At 42.8% G+C, this 22,816-nt stretch overlaps 1 protein-coding gene across 2 annotated transcripts; it reads right to left on the bottom strand.

The window, feature by feature from the left end:
* Positions 1 to 9,916: 9,916 nt before the first annotated feature.
* Positions 9,917 to 22,404, bottom strand: LOC109892731 (receptor-interacting serine/threonine-protein kinase 4). 2 transcript variants are annotated; one of them, XM_020485476.2, is made up of 8 exons: positions 22,078 to 22,404; positions 15,750 to 16,041; positions 14,775 to 14,923; positions 14,457 to 14,506; positions 13,337 to 13,495; positions 13,018 to 13,124; positions 11,978 to 12,218; positions 9,917 to 11,768 (listed from the first exon to the last, which is right to left on the bottom strand). In XM_020485476.2, the coding sequence occupies exons 1-8, from the start codon at positions 22,257 to 22,259 to the stop codon at positions 10,462 to 10,464; spliced, it is 2,487 nt and encodes an 828-aa protein (XP_020341065.1). In that variant the 5' UTR covers positions 22,260 to 22,404; the 3' UTR covers positions 9,917 to 10,461. The 2 variants fall into 2 exon arrangements, with proteins under 2 accessions (XP_020341065.1, XP_020341066.1); XM_020485477.1 differs by having other exon boundaries at positions 22,354 to 22,394.
* Positions 22,405 to 22,816: the final 412 nt, after the last annotated feature.

Raw genomic sequence — 22,816 nt, 5'->3', positions numbered from 1 at the left:
GTTGGGGGTTATTCACTTTCAGATGGAATCACCTCAGGAATGTATCTGTTGTACAAACCAAATAGGCTACCATTAGAGATAATATTGTAATGACCTAAATAGATCATGATTAAATGAATGTCCAGGACATAGGATCAAGCTCTCTGCGAAATACAGAGCAAAGTGATAAACGTGTCCTAATCACCACACAACAAAATAACATCAGAACACAAGCACATAGCTGTCCAAGCAGGTCGCTACAATATTATTAATTGGGTGCATTTGTAAATTCTACGATTTCAGAGCACTCTAGTCTGTGTGCCAGAGTGCAGATTAACTGAGGAATTTGCAAACGCGTAACAGCCGTTGAATATGACCTGCATCAGTAAATGTCAGCAAAAAAAACATTTAATTGTTGCTAACAGCACAGTTACATTCTGAACACACTGCTGCATTGCATGACTGAGCGTTGCAAAATAAATGTACACATACATGTTAACGAGACTGTGTAGCCAGACGCTAAAATATAACTATTTTTGAAGCTTAATGCACTGCAAGTCCCGCCGCTCCCATCTCCTCATTGGTTTTTAGAAGCATACAACCACATGGTTGATTGAACACAAAGCTTTTACTATCTCATCCTGGAATATACAAGGTCGGAGGTCACCTGTCTTTGGCCTAAACAGCAGGAACCCAGACTTCCTCATATAAATTGGAAATACAGACATTGTCATCCTACAAGAAACATGGTACAGAGGAGACAGACCCACTGGTTGCCCTCTAGGTTACAGAGAGCTAGTAGTCCCATCCACCATACTACCAGGTGTGCAAAAAGGGAAGAGACTCTGGGGGTATGCTAATTTGATATAGAGCAGACCTAACCCTCTCTATTAAATTAGTCAAAACAGGAACATTTTACATAAGAGAAAAATGCCCTTGTGTGCGCTACATATCTCTCCCTCCAATAGAATCCCCATACTTTAATGATGACAGCTTCTCCATCCTAGGCCCAGGGACATGTACTCGTCTGTGGAAACCTAAATGCCAGAACTGGACAAAAACCTGATGCTCTCAGCAAACAGGGGGACAAACACCTACCTGGAGGTGACAGCATTCTGTCCCAAATATGCCCCCCAAGACACAACCAACAAAAACGGGTCACAACTCCTGCAGCACAGTCACTGGGTCTGGTGGGTCTGTACGTAGCCAAAGGTAGGCTTCGAGGAGACTTACAGTAGGTACACCTATAGCTCATCCTTTGGCAGCACTACTGTAGATTACTTTATCACTGACCTCAACCTGAATATTCAATCATGAGGCATCAAAGCCAAAGGAAATGCATAATGTTAAGAAATGCTATAGTTGGAAGGAAAGTAGTGTAGAAACCTACGAAAAAATTAGGCAACAACAAATTCTGTCTTTTTTATACAACTTCCTGGACAAAATGTTTCACTGTAATAGCGAAGGTGGAAACTTGGCAGTAGAAAACTTAAACAGTATAAACAGAAAACAGGTTTTAAGACATTTTTACAAAACTGAAATACCTTATTTTCCAAATGCACTGTATTTGACCTCTCAGCTTCCCAAACAAATCAAAATATTTCAAGCAGACAACCTAAGAAAATTAACAACAATGACAAATGGTTTGATGAAGAATCCAAAGATCTAAGAAAGAAACTGAGAAACCTATACAACCAAAAACATAGAGATCCAGAATACCAATACAGAAATAAATATAAGGTACAGCGTATCAGAAATCAGCTCAATGGAACTGAAGAATCCATAGAATCTAACCACTTCTAGGAAAATGGGAACACACTAAACCAACAACAACACAAAGATTTGTGTATGGAAATGTATGGGTATACCACTTCTCCAATCGTTTTGGCTCTATAACAAAGAACAAAGAACAAACAGCAAAAACATATACAGTACCAGTCAAAAGTTTGGCCACACCTACTCATTCAAGGGTTTTTCTTTAGTTTTACTATTTTCTACATCGTAGAATGTGAAGACATCAAAACTATGAAATAACACATATGGAATCATGTAGTAACCAAAAAAGTGTTCACCTTTGAAAGTAGGGGGCACTATTTTTATTTTTGGAAAAATAACGTTCCCAAAGTAAACGGCCTATTTCTCAGGACCAGATGCTAGAATATGCATATAATTGACAGCTTAGGATAGAAAACACTCTAAAGTTTCCAAAACGGTCAAAATATTGTCTGTGAGTATAACAGAACTGATATTGCAGGCGAAACCCTGAGGAAAATCCAATCAGGAAGTGCCTCTTATTTTGAAACCGTTGTGTTCCTATGCATCCCTATTGGCCATTGAAAGGGATATCAACCAGATTCCTTTTTCTACGTATTCCCTAAGGTGTCTACAGCCTTTAGACGTAGTTTCACGCCTTTATGTTGAAGAATGAGCCTAAACGACTACATTGCGTAAGTGGCCAGCTGAGGGCTCTCAGAGTGATTCTTGCGTAAAAGACAGAGGTAGTCATTTTTCCTCTCGCTCCTACTGAAAAGCCAATTGTCCCGGTTGATATATTATCGAATAGATATTTGAAAAACACCTTGAGGATTGATTATAAAAAACGTTTGCCATGTTTCTGTCGATATTATGAATATAATTTGGAATTTTTTCGGCGTTGTCGTGACCGCTATTTCCGGGGGATTTCTCAATGTAACGTGACCAACAAACGGAGGTATTTTGGGTATAAAAATAATCTTTATGGAACAAAAGGAACATTTGCTGTCTAACTGGGAGTCTCGTGAGTGAAAACATCCGAAGATCATCAAAGGTAAACGATTAATTTTGAATGCTTTTCTGATTTTCGTGACCAAGCTTCCTGCTGCTAGCTGGACATAATGCTATGCTAGGCTATCGATAAACTTACACAAACACTTGTCTTGCTTTGGCTGTAAAGCATAATATCAAAATCTGAGATGACAGGGTGATTAACAAAAGGCTAAGCTGTGTTTCGCTATATTTCACTTGTGATTTCATGAATATGAATATTTTCTAGTAATATTATTTGACCGTTGCTCTATGCTAATTAGTGTAGTTGATGACAATTCTCCCAGACAATTCACCCAGAGACAATATCTCTCTCATCATTACTCAATGCTTAGGATTACCTTCAATGTACTCACATCCTACCATACCTTTGTCTGTACATTATGCCTTGAATCTATTCTATCGCGCCCAGAAACCTGCTCCTTTTACAGTTCTGATAACCTTCAGCCGTACCCTTATCCTACTCCTCCTCTGTTCCTCGGGTGATGTAGAGGTTAACCCAGGCCCTGTGTGTCCTCAGGTGCTCTCATCTGTTGACTTCTGTAACCGTAAAAGCCTTGGTTTTATCCATGTTAACATTAGAAGCCTCCTCCCTAAGTTTGTTTTATTCACTGCTTTAGCACACTCTGCCAACCTGAATGTCCTAGCCGTGTCTGAATCCTGGCTTAGGAAGACCACCAAAAACCCTGAAATTTCCATCCCTAACTATAACATTTTCCAACAAGATAGAACTGCCAATGGGGGTGGAGTTGCAATCTACTGTAGAGATAGCCTGCAGAGTTCTGTCTTACTATCCAGGTCTGTACCCAAACAATTCAAGCTTCTACTTTTAAAAATCCACATATCCAGAAACAAGTCTCTCACCATTGCCGCTTGCTATAGACCACCCTCTGCCCCAGCTGTGCCCTGGAAACCATATGTGAATTGATTGCCCCGGACAGCAACACAATTAGACACAACCAAATCATGAAAAAACAAAAAGATCGTTACTTGACACAGTAGAAACAAAAAAAAACAGCGCAAACTAGAATGTTATTTGGCCCTAAACATAGAGTACACAGTGGCAGAATACCTGACCACTGTGGCTGACCCAAAACTAAGGAACGTTTTGACTATGTGAGTATAGCCTTGCTATTGAGAGAGGCTGCCATATGACCAGACCTGGCTCTCAAAAGAAAGGCTATGTGCACACTGCCCACAAAATTAGGTGGAAACTGAGCTGCACTTCCTAACCTCCAACCAAATGTATGACCATATTAGAGACAAATATTTCCCTCAGATTACACAGACACAGAAAGAATTTAAAAAACAAATCCAATTTTGAGAAACTCCCATATCTATTGGATTAAATACCACAGTGTGCAATCACAGCAGCAATATTTGTGACCTGTTGCCACAAGAAAAGAGCAAACTGTCACACCCTGATCTGTTTCACCTGTCCTCGTTATTGTCTCCACCCCCTCCAGGTGTCGCTTGTTTTCCCCAGTATATTTATCCCTGTGTTTCCTGTCTCTCTTTGCCAGTTCGTCTTGTATGTCCAAGCCTATCAGTGGTTTTCCCGTGTTGCCTTTTCTAGTCCTCCCGGTTTTGACCCTTGCTTGTTCTGGACTCTGTACCTGCCTACCTGACCATTCTGCCTGCCCTGACCTCGAGCCTGGCTGCCGCTCTGTACCTCCTGGACTCTGATCTGGTTATGACATTTTGCCTGTCCACGACCATTCTCTTGCCTATTCCCTTTGGATTGATTAAACATCTTAAACTCCAACCATCTGCATTTGGGTCTCACCTAGTGTAATGAAACAAACAGTAAAGAACAACCATTGTAAATACAACCCATATTTATGTTGATTTATATTCCCTTTTGTACTATTTGCACAACGTTACAACACTGTATATAGCCGTAATATGACATTTTAATTTTCTATATTCCTCTGGAACCTTTGAATGTAATATTTACTGTTTATTTTTTTGTTTATTTGTTTATCTTTTGCAATGTAAACATTTCCTATGCTAATAAAGCCCTTTTAATTTAATTGATTGAAATTCCGGGTTCAGGAAAAAGATTGCGGAAGTGGATGCTGAGTTTGAATCAAGCAGCGTGTCGAGCAAAGTTGGTGAAGACGAATGTTCTGAATGGACAACAGTAGTAGCAAAAACTGTAACAAAATGGAAATTTTCAAAAATTAGAGTGGACGATACGTGCATGAATAATAATGATTCACTTATTGTTTGGATGTGTTTGTTAAGTAAGGTGTTTTAAACTTCGGAGTAGAGCACCCGGCAAAGGAGTCATCTCAGGGGTGACGACAGATGTTCAGATTGAATACCTGAAGAAAATTCCCGTTGTGGTTGGTGCCTGGTGTCTGACCCGATGGGTGAATGGAGAAAAATAAGAAGTCTGTCGGTCCTGTAGTTTTTTGATAAAGAGTCATGTAAGATACACTGTAACCAAACTATTGCAGTGTAAGAATTGTAAAGGATTTGGCCATGTTTCAAGCGTGTGCAGACAGAGTATATTGAAGAACGGTGTGTAGAAGGGCAATGGTGTTGCAATTGTGTTGGGGATCATGATCCCGAGTGCCCTCTAAGAGTGAAGGAGATTGAGGTTAGAGTGGTCAATCTAATCTTCTATGCGGAAGCGATTAAAATAATTGAGAAAACAAGTGTTGCGAGTGAAAATATGGAAGTGGACGCACCCCAGCCTGTAGTAAATGTTTGCTGCCAGTCAAAAGATACTGTTTGTGTTAAAAAGGTGGATTAGTGCTGTTCATTGCCACAGTTATAAACTGTACGGCACAAGTCTCAAAGAAGTCTACAAAACGGGACATTATTGTGGCTGCGGCTGAAACGTTTTTGGGACTGAAACATTTTACATCTGAAGACTTGCAAAGGGTACTGGCTCCGGAAGACCAGCCCTCCTAGGTTCCCCTTTAGCCTGTGTAGGGATCAGATTGGTTTTATTTGTATTTTTAAAGAAATGTTATTTGATTTAGTTTATGAATGTATTTTTTGGTAGTTTATTTTGTCTTTGTATTTTGTTAAATCTTTGGGAATCCTGTTTCCATCCCGCAAAGTAGGTGGTGAGATGCACATTCAATTGCACGATCACCAATATACCACAGAAGAAGAAGACTGAAGGATGAGAGACTACTAGAAACTAACTAGGTTTCCTCTTTTATCTGTTGATTCATTGTCAGAGTAGAGAACACATGATTTTGTGTGACTCAAAATGGGTTGATATTCTACAAATATCCAGGGATCTTGTACAGTTCAGGTAAAATATCAACCTAATGTTTACAGTGCCTTGCGAAAGTATTCGGCCCCCTTGAACTTTGCGACCTTTTGCCACATTTCAGGCTTCAAACATAAAGATATAAAACTGTATTTCTTTGTGAAGAATCAACAACAAGTGGGACACAATCATGAAGTGGAACGACATTTATTGGATATTTCAATTTTTTTTAACAAATCATAAACTGAAAAATTGGGCGTGCAAAATTATTCAGCCCCCTTAAGTTAATACTTTGTAGCGCCACCTTTTGCTGCGATTACAGCTGTAAGTCGCTTGGTGTATGTCTCTATCAGTTTTGCACATGGAGAGACTGAAATCTTTTCCCATTCCTCCTTGCAAAACAGCTCGAGCTCAGTGAGGTTGGATGGAGAGCATTTGTGAACAGCAGTTTTCAGTTCTTTCCACAGATTCTCGATTGGATTCAGGTCTGGACTTTGACTTGGCCATTCTAAAACCTGGATATGTTTATTTTTTAACCATTCCATTGTAGATTTTGCTTTATGTTTTGGATCATTGTCTTGTTCGCAAGGCACTGTATATACTACGACAAATTAGCTAGTAACAGCAAGCTAGCTGGCTAAATGTCCATGAATGTTTCATGTGTTTCGAACTGTCCCAGAATTAATATTGTTGGTTCAGTGTTTGTTTTGATATTTCAACCTGCGTGTCCTGATTGCGTCCAGATGGACAAAATCACATGCGTGTGATGGCGCGTGCCCGTTGAAGTCAGCATGTTATAGCCACCAATGCTCTAGAGAACATGAAAACAGCCGAACCAGCTCTGCTAGGGCGAGTAAAATGGTTGGTGAGGTTCTCTCTCATTTCTGTCTGGAAGTAGCTAGCAAGCTAGCCAATTTTAGCCAGTTAGCTTGGGTGCTTGACTGCCATTGTGAGATCAGAACATTCTGATCAACCCTACTCCTCGGCCAGAGCGTCCAGTGTGCGCTCTGAATGCTCCAAGCACGAAATGCTCTGAATTTACAAAAGACCAGAGCGCACTCTGAGCGCACTCTGGCACTCCAGAGTGAATTTACAAGCACACCCATAGTCAAAAACATTTTGAATCTTAGAATGTCAAAATATCAATAGAACTTGGTTTCCACAGGAACAATAGCAGACAGAATGATCAGAAATCATTTGAATCACAACAAAACAATATAGTTCTCCCACCAGAATATTCTTATGTCATAAGGGCCTTCATCCATAGAACATCGTTGCCTCAGGAATGATGCCAAACAGAATGTTCAGAAATCACTTGAATTACAACAAAACCAAATGATCATTCACCATCTACTCTTGAAAGAAAGTGACATGATTCAATTCCCAACCTCAAAAGACCAACTTCTTCCTGTCAGAATAACTGGTGGCCTCTCTCCAGGTGAGACCTAGCTATATCTTCAACTTAATTGGTAGTTGTTCAAGTGAACGTAGCTTGCTTGGTAACCAAAATGTTGTGCTGTAAATTCAGGGAGAAACTTTCACACTGGGCTCAGACGTCAGTTCATCGTCTAGTTTTGATTTACATTTGGTTGAGTTGTCAACTAACAAGAATTCCTTGTGAAATCAACAAAAAATGTCACCATGTTATTGGATTTAGGTTCAAGTTTGGTGAAAAAAATACAAAATTCCCTTTTGGTGAAATGACGTCGAAACAACGTTGATTCAACCAGTTGTTGCCCAGTGGTTGTTGACATTCCATATTCATCTCTGTCTAGTGTGTGACATGAGACAAATGAGCTCCTCAGCCATGCTGGACACCACTTCCACGCAGATGCAGGCTCCATACATGTGGCCTCAGCAGCCCAAGGGGTCATGGGTCCACAGTCATGCCCAGGTGTACTACCCACAGACATGGACAGGGAGGACCCAGGGCTACCTATCCCATTCTGCCACCCAGGCCCAACGGGTGTCTGCCCAGTACATGCACAGTGCGTTCTACTGCCTGCCTCAACACCAGCTACACCAAGACCAGCGTGCCACACAGTGGAGGCCTGAGTCAAACAGGATGGCTTACCAGGCTAGGGTCCCCTGGTCCTACAGGCAACACCTCACAGGAGGGCCCATGGAGGCTAGGATGTACCCTATCTTCTCCACAGAGCCCCAACAAGCCCCCACTGGCCTCCTGCCTCAGGCCGGAGACAGCAGCACTCACCTGGCCCCTCACCATCAGCTTGGAGGTCACTTCCAGGCAGGCTCCAACCACCCTCTGTTCGAGTTCCAGAGCTATAGCCTCAGGGCTGCAAGAGTCTCCCAGGCCTCTCTGACCCAGGTCACCGGCCCCAGCCTGTCCCTGCAGGGGTTAGGAGATAGTTCCCTGCCTGCAGTCACCTCTCTGGAGGAGGCTATGAAGATTTTCCACTGTGAGTCTGAGGAGGAACCCAGCCAGCAGGCTGAGGTTGGGCTGAGTGTTCTGGTGCCACAGGGAGTGTTGTCCAGCCCCGCCCAAGAGGATTCAGGCAGGGGTCAGTGTCCCTCCACCCTGGATCACTCCCTGGACCAGGAGGACCTAGAGGCCTGTATGCAGCGCCTGCTGAAGTCTCAGGGATCAGAGGGGTCTGTGGGCATAACCGCAGCAGGGGAGTCTGGCATGGAGTTCTTCTATGAGGTAGACTGCCTGGGCAGCCTGTGTGACCTCCAGTTGTTTGGACAGTGTGTGTCCAGCAGCAACACAGAGGAGGGCAGTGCCAACAACATGGATAACTGAAATAACCACATCTTTTAGCCTTATTTTCATGTTCATTCATTATTATTTTTTTATTACCAAAGCATTATCATTAAAAATGGATTGTTGAAAAATCTTAATGACTTATGACTGCTTCATTACTGAACTACCAAGTACTCTAGATGATATATTTGAGTGTGAAAATGTTCTGCACATTGTCACAATCAAAAGATGTAGAGATGAGGGCCATTAAGAGGGAGCAATGAGTCATAGCAGTGTGTGCTATTCTCATGAGAGGCATATAGAGTCAAATCCATTTAAATGCTCTACTTACTTATTCATCAAACACTACAAGGGTGGCACAGTGCAATTATAGGGAGTGTACTTGGATAACAAGCTACTGTGTAAAGTATGTAGAAAGGGTACAGTGAAGGAACATAATAGAATGCCATGATAAGTGAGGCGGAAGATTGCTGTTACTCAATCTTCCCCAGATTGAGTAACGGAGGTTCCACACCACTGAGGCTTTTGTAGGATCACGCAGCAACAGGTGACACACACAGACACACACAACCCCCTCACCCACCCACCCACACACCCACACACACACACACCAAAGCCTCTGATTACACAGAACTCACCACTAAACCAGGGCAATTACAAGGCTCGCCGGAGCTCAGCTCGGGAGGGCTTCAGACTCGGGTCTCAAGAGGCCTAGCCCTGCAGGCGTCAACATCAAGGATGGAACGTTGGTTTAGGAGAGTGATGAGAATTTTAAATGGTCTGAGGAATTAGCCAACAGCCTGGAAAGCCAGGTATGTTCCCCCCTCCCTACCCCACTCCCCTCCCACTAACCCACCTGCCTGGCCTGCGATCCCCCCCGAGGGCAGTTCCCATGGATGATGCCAAGTTGAGAATGCTCTGTAGGGTCTGGGGGAGAGGCAGGCAGGAATGATAAGAATAAAGCCAGCTGCAGATAGAGACATGTCCATTCTGCCTGGCAGTGAAGATGGCCATCATTCTTTCATTCACACATTTACAGGGGCACGTGGGTGGGTGGGTGCGCGCGCACACACACACACACACACACACACACACACACACACACACACACACACACACACACACACACACACACACACACACACACACACACACACACACACACACACACACACTTGTATTGACACTGTTGTTTTATTAGAGAATATAGCTTATGGACATGTTTAAACATACCAGCTACAGTAAGTCGATAGCAAAGGAAAATACAAATGGCATTCCACAGATAATGTCAACATTATTTTTTACTGGGGGCCATGAATGTGCATATGCAAAGTAGAAAAGCTACACTATTAAGGGAAAAACATGACATGGAGTCTATATTTAACATAAAGGAACAAAGTGATTTATATGAGCTCATGGTTCTCTATACAGTATACATATTTACATTAAAACTTTCCTTCTCTGACAAGATACCAAAGTAATGAAGGGCGGTAACAGGGGCTTTGAGAGGCCCAAATAACCAAATAATCATAACATCTGGAAATGAATGATCAACCACAGATTGCCATAAAAATAAGACACAATCAAAATAGTATGTACAAAAAAAACGAATACAACTGCTGGTCTCTTTAGCTTGAGACACCTCTCCCATCACATCCAAGGGGAAGGGAATAGATGAGATCCCTGACTGTTTTTAATTCCAGGACAGTTCTGTACAATCCAGTCACAGCGTGACTCCCTCCTCTGGACAGTCATTTCCTTCACGCTCCGTCAGTTTCAAGATTACAACCTTTCTCTGGAGACACTTGGCCAACGAGCTTGGCTGATAATCCAGAAGCTTTGGGTAGTCCTCTGCTGCTGGCTGCAGTGTGTCATGGGGGATAGAGTCCTGTGGTACTTCCTCTGGTAGGGGTATGGAGTCCTGTGGTACTTCTTGTGATACCTCCACCCCCTGGGCTAGCAGCATGCTGGTGATATCTGTGTAGCCTCCTCTCACAGCCAGGTGAAGAGGGGTGAGGCCCTGCTCGTCTGACAGACTGGCACCCTCAGGGCAGTGGACCAGAAGCTCTTTGAAGACCTCACAGTGCCCCCCTTCTGCTGCCAGGTGGCAGGGGGTACGCAGGTTTTGGTTGGTGCAGTAGGGGTCTGCCCCTTCCTCAATCAGCATCTTCACTGTGGGCAGGTGGCCGCGCTGAGCAGCGAGGTGAAGGGCGGTATGACCCTGGGTGGTCCGGGCCTGGATATCGGCATGATGCTTGACTAAGAGGCGAGAGGTGCTGGTGTGGCCTGTCTCAGCCGCCACATGCAGGGGGGTGTGGAGGCCCGTGGAGGTCACGTGGACGTCTGCCCCCAGCTCTATCAGGATCCTTGCCACCCTATACTGCCCCCTATGGGAGGCCATGTGCAGCGGGGTGCGGCCATCAGTGGTCTGCCCATCTACGTCCGCCCCGGCCTGCTTCACCAGCAATTTGACGATGCCCAGGTGGCCCTGCCAGGCAGCCAAGTGAAGCACCGTCCAGTCATCTCTGCCCTTCACGTGGACGTCTGCCCCGCGGCTTAGCAGCACCCTGACCACGTTCTCCTGGCCATGCTGGCAGGCGATGTGTGCAGGTGTACGTCCCTGGGCATCCGTCTCATTGATGGAGGCGCCGCGGTCCAGCAGTAGGCGGGTGATGGCCTCGTCCCCGTTCTGAGCAGCACAGTGCAGGGCTGTGTATTGGTCTTCGTCCCGGGCGTTGGCGTTGGTGCTCCGGCGGCCCAGCAGCAGCTCGGCCAGGCCCTTCAGGTGCTTCTCGGTGGCCAGGTGGAGGGGGGTGGAGCCGTGGGCATTGGCCAGGTTGGTGTTGGCATGGTTGAGGAGCAGGAACTTGACGGCCTCCTCGTTGGCCTGCGTGACGGCGTGGTGGAGCAGGCTGTAGCCGCCCTCCAATAGGAGGTCCACGTCCTGAGGCTGCAGGATCTTCATCAGCTTGGACATGTCTTTGGTACGGATGGCGTCACACAGCTTCCTCCTCTGCACCTCCCCAGAGTCTAAACAACAAAGAGATAGAAGACACAGTATAGAGTCAGGGACAAAACCACAAAGAAATTATCCTAAAGTTAAAAGAGACACTCTGCATGCTCCAGAAGTCATTCAGAACTGTACTACTTATATGTAGGATATAACACCATGAGAAACAAGAATTCATGTCATCTGTTAAAGGAAACCATAGACAATGCCAAGGCACAACCATTCTTACCACATGTATTCTCTTTCTCAAAGGAGAGGGTAATGGAGTCTTGAGAGGAAAAGGCAGAGTCTACAGAGGAGATTCCTGACAGTCTCTTGCTGGTGTTGTCTTTGCTGGGACAGCAGTCCTCCTTCACATGGTCAAAGCTCCGAGATATCCCAGAGTCTACCTGGCTCAGCAGCTCTGATAGGCTGTAGTCTTTCTCTGGCAACATGGCAGACTTGGGCCTGACTGGCTTCTGCTCTTTATTCTGTTGGAGACACAGCTATGTTAGAAATACAATAACAAACCCCTTGACTCCTTGGCTCTTTGACAACCTTTATATTGACATGTTGACATCTAGTTATGTAGCTATGTACACTACCATCCAAAAGTTTGGGGTCACTTAGAAATGTCCTTGTTTTTTTGCCCATTAAAATAACATCAAATTGATCAGAAATACACTGTAGACATCGTTAAGCTGCCAGTTGAGTATTTGTGAGGCGTCTGTTTCGCAAACTAGACACTAATGTACTTTTCTCTTGCTCAGTTGTGCACCGGGGCCTCCCACTCCTCTTTCTATTCTGTTTAGAGCCAGTTTGCGCTGTTCGTGAAGGGAGTAGTACACAGCGTTGTATGAGATCTTCAGTTTGTTGGCAATTTCTCGCATGGAATAGCCTTCATTTCTCAGAACAAGAATTGACTGACTAGTTTCAGAAGAAAGGCCTTTGTTTCTGGCCATTTTGAGCCTGTAAACGAACCCACAAATGCTGATGCTCTAGATACTCAACTAGTCTAAAGAAGGCCAGTTTTATTGCTTCTTTAATCAGAACAACAGTTTTCAGCTGTGCTAACATAATTGCAAAAGGGTTTTCTAATGATCAATTAGCCTTTTAAAATGATCAACTTGGATTGGCTAACACAATGTGCCATTGGAACACAGGAGTGATGGTTGCTGATAATGGGCCTCTGTACGCCTATGTAGATATTCCATTAAAAATAAGCCATTTCGAGCTACAACAGTCATTTACAAGCAGGGCAATATAAGTTAATGGTATGTGTGGTTCTACCTGGTCAGTGGTTAGTCCATTGCAATGGTTATTCTCAGGCATAGGAGTTTGGTTCTTGGACTCCTCTTGGGGTTTAGAACACAGCTCCTCTGCTTCTGATGTGATTTCTGCAGACAGAAGACAACAAAGGTCAGGTTTGATGTACAGAATAGCATCCCATGGTTTACATTTCACCATTTCAGAAAAATATATGCACAGTACATCATGACTTTGTGTATGTATTACTACACTTGAATTGTGTTCTTCCTGCTTTCAAGCCTCAATATAAACACAAACACCTATCCCGTACAGGCATAGGCCCCATTGGATGTCTACTCACCCTGGAAGCTGGGTCTGGCATCAGGTAAGGAGGCCCAGCAGCGCTGCATGAGGCTCAGGAACCCCGTGCAGGCTTGGGGTCGACTCCGGGGCACAACATTGAGATCGGGACGCACCCCTCTCACCACCTTCACCATGATCTGCAGGATGTTGTTCTCCCCTGGAGGAAATAGAGGACATAAAGATACAATCAACACAATATATAAGACACATTGATACACTTCATTCATTTCTCTACTGTTCAAATGATAACTCAGTCCAAAAGGTGTACCAGGCCCCATTATTCAAAAGACAAATTAGAGCCTGGATCATATCAATGAATTATGCCTTGATCGTGTGCTGGTGAAAGTATGGAAAAGCAACATAAACAAATGTCTGGGTAGGACCAATTCAAGTATGTACCCCTCATTATTATAATCTTTCTGTATGCTCAGATAAGGAAGGCATATATAGGTTTTGTTAGAGTGGTTGAGTTAAATGCCGGAAGACACATTTCAGTTGAAGGCATTCAGTTGTACAACTGACTAGGTATCCTCTTTCCTTTCTCTCCCACACCAAGCCTGGAAAAACGTCTCAGACTTTCTTGGTCATGGTATCTTTGTTATTAGGCATTGGGATCAGCCAGGAAGCGATTCAAAGCAAACAGAAGCAGAGTTAAGCTCAGATCACCCTGGCTTCTTTTGTAGCTTTAATACCATTCAATAGAAGGATGAGGAACATGGGAGGAGGAGAGTGCTTTTCTAGGGCTTCATTATTGGCGGACACAGGTGCCAATGCCAAGGATGTCAATGCCCTGAACAAGAGCTTTCAATTCAAAGGATATGCCTGGGGAATACACCTGTCAGCCTGCCTCCCTTGAATTCACCAGGTAAACACTCAACGGCACGGTCAATATGTGCACTGTGACTAAATGTCTGTTACCTTCACTTAGTGAGACGCAGGACGAACTAACATGGGTGGTCATGTCACAAGGAGTCTATATGCTTAATCACGGTCCAGGAACCAGGCCTTTTGAGTTTAAGAAAGACTAGGAGTGAATCTTATAAGACAAACCCTAAACGACCACAACATGTCTCACACCAATCCTCAACCCATCCATACATTTCCTCAACATGTCTCACCTTGGTATGGTTTCTTCTGTGTGAGAATTCCCCAGATGACTATCGAAAAGCTGTAACAGGAAGGGAACAACAGGTCAGTAGCAAGGAATACTGATAAAGGTGATCAATGATTGAACTCACTATGTGTTGTCCAAGCATAATTTATAACTGATTAATATACATCCATTTCATATTCATAGTGATTAAAACCAATGTTGTGAAAACAAACAATGGAAGGGAGAATTGAAAAAAACAAACATCATGACTAAGCATTAAACAGACAACGTTCCACTCCTCTGACAGACAAGGGGAGAGAGAAGTGAAGGTGAAGAGGCTCACCTGTAGACGTCATGCTTAGTGTCTGATACCCTGTCCTTCTCGACGATGCTCTCCGGCGGCAGATAGGCGATAGTGCCACAGAACCCATCACGGCTGATTTCATCAACTCTGGATAGGCCGTTCCATCGGGCCAGACCAAAATCTGATATCTGAAGGGGAGATTGGAGATACAGAATATATCTTATTAAGACAAGAACCTACTTGACCTCTCCCTTTCCCATTTGTTGTCATGGCTATGGCTACCGATAACGAACTTTACCCTCAAGCTGATGGCTGAGCCCTTATTGTATTCTACGCATCCAGAGCCCTGATGAGGGCAGAGGCAGCCACGTCCTGTCCCAGTCTGAGGGTGCTTCCCAACCACGTCCTGTCCTAGCCTGTGGGTGCTCTACTTACCTCTCGTGTCAGGAGTTGAGGCCCTGTTTGACTGTGAGTTACATGTATGGGCGAGCAGCTGAACACACACTCAGTCAGTGTTGGCAGAGTACTGTACTCAGCCTGTTAAGACAGGCCCAGGCTCCTTGTTTACATCAAGGTATTAAAACAGATGAGGTTCCCACCCATTTCTCCTCCACCTCCATTAGTCATCCAGTGGGAGGTAGGAGAGCAGGTGGGCTGGGAGGGAGACACCTTTCTGCCCGTAGCATGTGTGTGCAGCAGGGCGGCCGTTTAAAGCAAAATGAAAGTGGAAAAAAGATTTCCTCCCTCTATACATCTCAGCTGTATATTCACACCTGAGCAAATCCTATTAAAGGACATACCACATGAAAGCTCTTGAGTTTGGGCTGTTGTTTTAAAGACTCACTCTGTAGTAGAAATTACATAATTTGGGTGAAAGTTTGCTAAATGCACACTACAAGGTTCTATTGGACAGTGTATTGATTTGACATATTTATGTCTCAAATGTACAAGGACTGCCCACACAGTGCCCTGTACGAACTCCAACGAACACACCAAGTAACTGTTGTGTCTCACCTTGACGTGGTAGTGTGCGTCCAGTAGGATGTTGGCAGGTTTAAGGTCCAGGTGCAGGAGGGGTGGGCTCATGCAGTGCAGGAAGTTCATTCCCACCGCCGTCTCGTGGATGATCCTGAACCGCAGCTCCCAGGGCAGAGGCTCAGCAGCCAGCAGGGTCTCCAGGGAGCCTGTCTCCATGTACTCCATCACCAGGCCCTGGGCGTCGCCACAGATCCCATACACTGGTAGGATGTAGCGGAACTTAGCCGCCTCCATCTTCTTAGCCTCCTCCAGCAGCTCTGCTCGCTCCCTACAGAGGACATGCTTGTCTGTTAACTTAGACTTCATCACACCAAGTGGACATAAAGCCCTCGTATAGCTGTCTGTTTAGACTGAACTACATAACTCATACACATAACAGTGATTTTAAATGTAGCTGCCCATCCATCCACGTCCCTCGATCCACAACAAATTCGTAAAATGCTGTTATTTTATCTTACTTACACAGGTATTCAAAGGCTTGTTAAAAATAGCAGCACTTGAAAAACCTTTTACCATCGACCAAAATTACACGAGGGAATAAAAGGAGACAGTAAACTGAGACGCATGATCTTTCCTATGCATTAACCTGTCTCTCTGACAGGTTAAATCAGTGAACCCCTGCACACATGACGCATTTATGGGACAGAGATTCTCCAAGTATGGCAGCCAGGCAGATCTGTCCCAGCGACATTCCTCAGAGAGCCTAAGAATCCATCTCGGTTCGGAGTTATGAACACAACAGACCTCTTGTTCTCTGTGCTCGTTGCTCAACCTTTGAACAATGATCTATTTATTACCTTTATCAGTGTTAGCCCGACTAGGCTAGCAGACTCAAACAGAGCCGTGTAGCCCATCACCACTGACCTTAGTATAGAGATCTAAAGAGAGGTGGCTTTGAAAAAAAACTTGGATAAACTGCTTAATCTCGTGAATAATGTGTGTGTATACGGTAGTGTCTTCACTACAAAGGCAATGAGCAACAACTTGGGATTTCAAAGGATACATTCAATATTAAATCAGCATGCTGATAAGATCTTAAAATGTAAAAAGCTAAATAAACAATGTAGTGTAGTCTCTCTGTCACTAAGGCGACCATTTTTTATGTTTCGAGGGGGACAATTCCATGGGAATGAATTACGCTGAGACTCAATATACCAAACAAAAAACATTGATTTCAAAGTTTTAAAAAAACATACAACTCTATGCACAACCACCACTTTTAACAATTTCCACTGAAAAGTTTACAAAAACACATTTACAAGAAGAACTGTGCAGATAAAAGTTTTGTAACAGAAAACCTTGCTGATAGCTTTGAGGAAAAATTTACTTACAATGACTGTGATATGTGGTTGTCCCACCTAGCTATTTTAAGATGAATGCACTAATTGTTAATTGCTCTGGATTAGATTGCCTGCTAAATTACTGAAATCTAAAAATCTAAAATGTAAATTTCAGGCAGTCATTTCAATCAGCTCTTACACTAAAATGGCATTATCATGATTTTCACAGTATTATTCCAACATCATAGTGTGGAAATATATATAAAACATGTTTTTGAGACAGGTGGGTCCACCCCAAAGTGCTGCATGTCATGATGACACTCGCATGTCTCCATCAATGAGAGAAGATTTGAAAGACAAGATGGCGGCATACACATTGTTGGATTACTTCATGGAGCTGGACACTGACATTTTAGAAGGTACATGTTTGGCCGAATCCAGAACAAAGGTAGTATCCCCAAGTTAAGGGTTTTATATATATATTTCAACACGGAGGTGAAAATTATGATAATGGCATTTTAAGAGCTGTTTAAAAAGACTGCCTGAAATTTCAACCTGTTTTGGTGGGATAGAGTTTTGGCCTGCATGGTGATATCACCAGGCGGTAAATTAGTTAGACTAATAAGAAAGAGAGTTCCAAACCTCTTTGCCAATAACAGCTAGTTTTCAGTTTTCCCTTCCCCACAGTCCTAGCAAAATTATTACTTGAGAAATTGCTCTTTGCTATGAAGCTTTGTATTTTTTAAATATTTTTGACCATTTAATTTAAAACAAATACAGTATTGTACTTTAATTGTTACCCCCCCAAATAATTGGATATTCAGAAAAACAGTTGCATTGCACCTTTAAAGTTGGTTGAAAATTCTCTGTGCTATGCAAAACAGTACCTATCCTGTAATGGCTAATGGAGCATCACATTAGACCATTACAATTCACTAGCTAGCTTTGAATCAGAGGAGTGTGTGGAGGCAGGGAGCAGGCAGGCAAATTACAGTTTATGTACTTTGCAGATGTTGAGAGAAGATAACATCTTTAGCTCAAGTTCAGTTGGTGCCATGAGTCTCGCTACTATTGATTGGAGAAGGATGTCAATGCTTGTCATTGGCAAAGCTAAAGAACTTCCTCCTTGTGCTTTGTATCCGACATATTTTTCTTTGTGAATGTTTTGCAAAAGCAATAGGGTAGAGAAGTGAGATAAATGGTCATAGGAAGTAACACAATCAAACACAAATAAAGGAGTCAATACACTCTGTTATGTTTGTCTGCTAAAGGACGATTCCATGTATAAGTCAACCTGAGAATGCACAAATAAAGTTAGTAATTTCCAAATGAAACCACTTTCATAATTATCCTTAAGGTCTATATGTTGGAGTTCAGGCTTAGTAGGTGATTGCATGAATTTTGACCATTACAGAGTAGGTGGCCAAGTCTCAAAAAAGGCTTTGCAGTCAATGATATTTCACAACTTAGTTAATGAAGAATTATATCCCAAATTGAAGTGTCTTGAGTTTTGTTTTGTATGTTCTACAGTCTTGTAAAGATAGAAGGTGACTGGAACAGGCAATGTAATATCCATAACCTTTTTAAGGAAAAGTTTAAAAAACAAACATGCACTACATCAGTTCATCTTGAAACTTTCTCTTTAAAGCCAACTTTTATTATGGTTTTATATGGTCTATAATTGGGATCTCTTTTCATTATCGTATCTTTTTTTCAGCGTTATGATATCTGCACCTTCCATAACGGCTGTGGATGTGATGGATATTGATGTATCATATCTTATCTTCAGAAGCTTGTGCATTCAACACATTTTGTCTGCTTGTTTCGGGATGTATTCTTCAGACTTGTACTGAAGCACTTATTGATATCTTGTTTCAGCTAAAATTCTCTTGGAAAATATATGCTGAAATGCATTTCTCATACATGGCAGTTCTTTTTTAGATAGAAAGATGAGAAGAGTGTTTATCAACAACCTGTGAATAGTGCTGGACCCAGTTTCCCAAAAGCATCTTAAGGTTAAGTTCATCGTTAATTGTTTTATTTTATATAACCTTTATTTAACTAGGCAAGTCAGTTAAGAACAAATTCTTATTTACAATGACGGCCTACCCCGGCCAAACCCTGACGACGCTGAGCCAATTGTGCACCGCCCTATGGGACTCCCAATCACGGCCAGATGTGATGCAGCCTGGATTTGAACCAGGGACTGTAGTGACACCTCTTGCACTGAGATGCAGTGCCTTAGACCGCTGAACTTAGCCTTAAGAAGCTTTTGGGAAACTGAGCCTGCGTCTTTTTCAAGTGAAAGCCCCCCAAAATATACTGACTTCATCCAGTATCCAGAAAAATGCATTTGCACTATAGGGACATGTATATTGTTTTATTATCATATTTTGTTACAATAGTTCTGAAAAAAAATGTTTTATACAAAATTGTAATTAAACTGTTAATTTTGATATGGTCTTGTATGATATTCAGACTACCTGTTATTGTCACGCCCTGACCATAGCTATCTTTGTTTTCTTTAATATTTTGGTCTGGTCAGGGTGTGACTAGGGTGGGTAGGTTTGTTTTTGCATTGTCTAGGGGTTTTTGTAAGTCTAGGTTTATGTAGGTCTATGGTGGCCTGAATTGGTTCCCAATCAGAGGCAGCTGTTTATCGTTGTCTCTGATTGGGGACCATATTTAGGTAGCCATATTCCTTGGGTATTTTGTGGGTTCTTGGTCTATGTTTAGTTGCCTGTCTGCACTATGCATATTAGCTTCACGGTTTGTTGTTTTGATAGTTTGTTCAGTGTTCTTTTTTTAATTAAAGAAGAATGTACGCTTACCACGCTGCGCGTTGGTCTCCTCACTATGATGAACGTGACAGTTATAATGCAATCTTAAGGTACTATGCCTCCTGTTGACATTTTACAAACATTCCGAATGACAACAAATTATAGATTTTGATCAAGAAATCTGTAAGAAATGAATGTCTATTTCAGACTCTGACATCCATAATGGAGAGTTTAACATCTATAGCGGTTTTTCCTTTCCGAAGTAATAATTTAAATTAATATTTTTTTAAATTAGCGTTTTTGTGTTCAGCTAAGCCTTTCCTTCGAAAATGCAATCCATGTTTTGACTTAAGACTTACAAATTCACAGACATATGCTAATATGTTCCGTCTTCCCAAAAAGCTTGTCCATTTAATGTAACATCCATTCTTACTTGCTTCATTTCTCCAACATATCAATATTTACAAGTCTGCTTTTTTGGGGATACACTCCCCCCAGGGGACACTATAGACACACACACATCAAAAGTTTCATTTATATTCTTTTGTCCATTCTGTGAGACATTTAAGTTGGGATGTTGCTAATGTAACATCCATAACGCTGCCCTAAATAACTCAAATGTAATATGCACTGAGTATACAAAACATTAAGAATACCTTCCTAATATTGAGTTACACCCCCCCCCCTTTTGCTCTCAGAACAGCCTCAATTCATCAGGACATGGACTCTGCAAGGTGTCAAAAGCATTCCACAGGGATGCTGGCCCATGTTGACTCCAATGCTTCCCACAGTTGTGTCAAGTTGGCTGGATATCCTTTGGGTGGTGGACCATTCTTGATACACACAGGAAACTGTTGAGCGTGAAAAACCCAGCCGCATTGCAGTTCTTGACACAAACAGGTGCGCCTGGCACCAACTACCATTCCCAGGCACATAAATCTCTGAACAATTGGTGTCTCACTTGTCTCAAGGCTTAAAAATCCTTCTTTAACCTGTCTTCTTCCCTTCATCTAGTATGTCAAAGAAAGAACAGGTGTTCTTAATGTTTTGTACACTCAGTGTAAGTGTCTGACTAAATCTCTCAACAAATTGTCAACAGCAAAAAGTTCAGCCTGTGGTCTATGGGTATATTGCCTCAAGTGAAATGAAGTTTTAGGAGCAACCTGATCCAATCATTGTATTCAAAGCTGTAAAAGCTCTCAAAACGACAGAGGCCTCTTGAATACAATGTTCCCAACCTCATTCTCTGACACCTTCAGAAACATTAACTTGATATGCCACCAAAAAAAAGTCAAATACACTAATATTTCTCACTGCTGGTGAACGTAAATAACAGTTGTTGTGCCAAAGGAATGAAAGGATATTGTACAGATTCTTGAGATAATGTGTTGTAAATCATTTACACATCCACTCCGCTACATTTTGAAATCAAGTAGGAAAGGAATATTGAAAGTAAATTAAGACTTGGTAGTCCTCTTTGAGGCTCCCGGAGGGAGTTGGGTCAGGGTGGTGACATGGCGTTCTACGGAGTGTAAGAGAGGAAGGAGAGTACTAGCATAATGTTGAACTTTTCCCCCCAGCACACCACGTTACACGCACACACACTTGGGACAACACCTGGCATAAAGGTCATACTACTTCTCATAATCATGAGTCAAAACAAACATCACCAAACTGAAGAAGAGGTTTACATTCCAGAGACATAGTGTAATGTCTGGCAGGGTCTCCTGGACAAAGGGCCAGGCATTAGAGTAAAGAAGACTGATCTGTTCATCGGAGCCTTTGTGGCTGGCTCCGATAATTGTAGTGGTAATGCCACCAGGGGTGAAAGAGTCCTCTTTCCCACACTACAGCAGAGCATGAGAGTGTATCACGTAAAAAAATCTAGTCAAACATTCACAGGTGTACTGCTCAAGGGCCTTCCATTGTAACCACATGTGAATGACTGCTAAGTGCTCACCTCAAAAACATCAACATTTACATAATAGAAATGTACCCCCATACATGTTCACCCTCCAGAACCCACAAGATAATGAGTCTGTGACATAAGGCTGACTAAGTTTCCAGCATACGTCACACCCTCAGATAGATGAACAAACTCATAGAGAACTCCTGCTTTTTAGTCTGATGCCCACAGAGGTTATCAAACATATAACATGTAATCTAGGCTTAAATACTTTAAACAACATTCTTCATACCCCCACACACCATCAATCTCAGAATAAAAACAGCTGTCCAACATACTTGTCATCTACATGAAGGCAGGGAGGGCACTTGATAGCCAGCCATGTTTTCCACTGTACATGCCGGACTTTGTATACTTGTCCAAAGCCGCCTGAGCCGATCTTCTCCCAGCTCCCAAACTCAGAGGAATCAAAGGTTCTCAGCAGCCCCATATTCCCATGGGAAGGGTCCGGAACATCCATATCAGTCTTTAGAAAGGCCCGAGTGGTGTTAAAATCCCCAAATCCTTATTTTTTCCCTCTCCAACACACATTCAGAAGAAGTAAACATACACACCTGCCTACCTACTGAGAGCTCCCTTCCTTGTTTTCACCTCTTGCCTAACTCAATCTGGCCCCTCCTCCTCTTCAGGTGAAAGAAGGGGAAGTGCTTATAGTTGTGACATCATTTCCTGGGTCTGGCCAGACAGACAGATAAGTCTTTCCAGGTAGCACGCCACTGACCAGGTTTATCATTAATCTAAGCCCCTGAACTCCAACTCTCTCATATTTCTGTCCAGAAAAAAATAGTATTTGTAAATAAGATGGAATTCAAGAACAGTGGAATGTTGTGATATCACCCAATACCTTTGTCCACCTGAGAACCCTAACACTACCAAAGACCCTGTAAATAACCAGAGGAAACATTGGGAATATCCTTCAACAATGGTTGGTTACGTGATATTGCCCAGATGGCTCTGGTTTGGAATGTGTGTTTATCTGGGAAGTATACTACCCTAATCATACGAGTTATACTACCA

The sequence above is a fragment of the Oncorhynchus kisutch genome, linkage group LG6 (genome assembly GCF_002021735.2).
Source record: "Oncorhynchus kisutch isolate 150728-3 linkage group LG6, Okis_V2, whole genome shotgun sequence".
Classification (NCBI taxonomy): domain Eukaryota; kingdom Metazoa; phylum Chordata; class Actinopteri; order Salmoniformes; family Salmonidae; genus Oncorhynchus; species Oncorhynchus kisutch.
The sequence above is the reverse complement of the archived record's forward strand: the minus strand, read 5'-3'. Positions and strand labels throughout refer to the sequence as shown.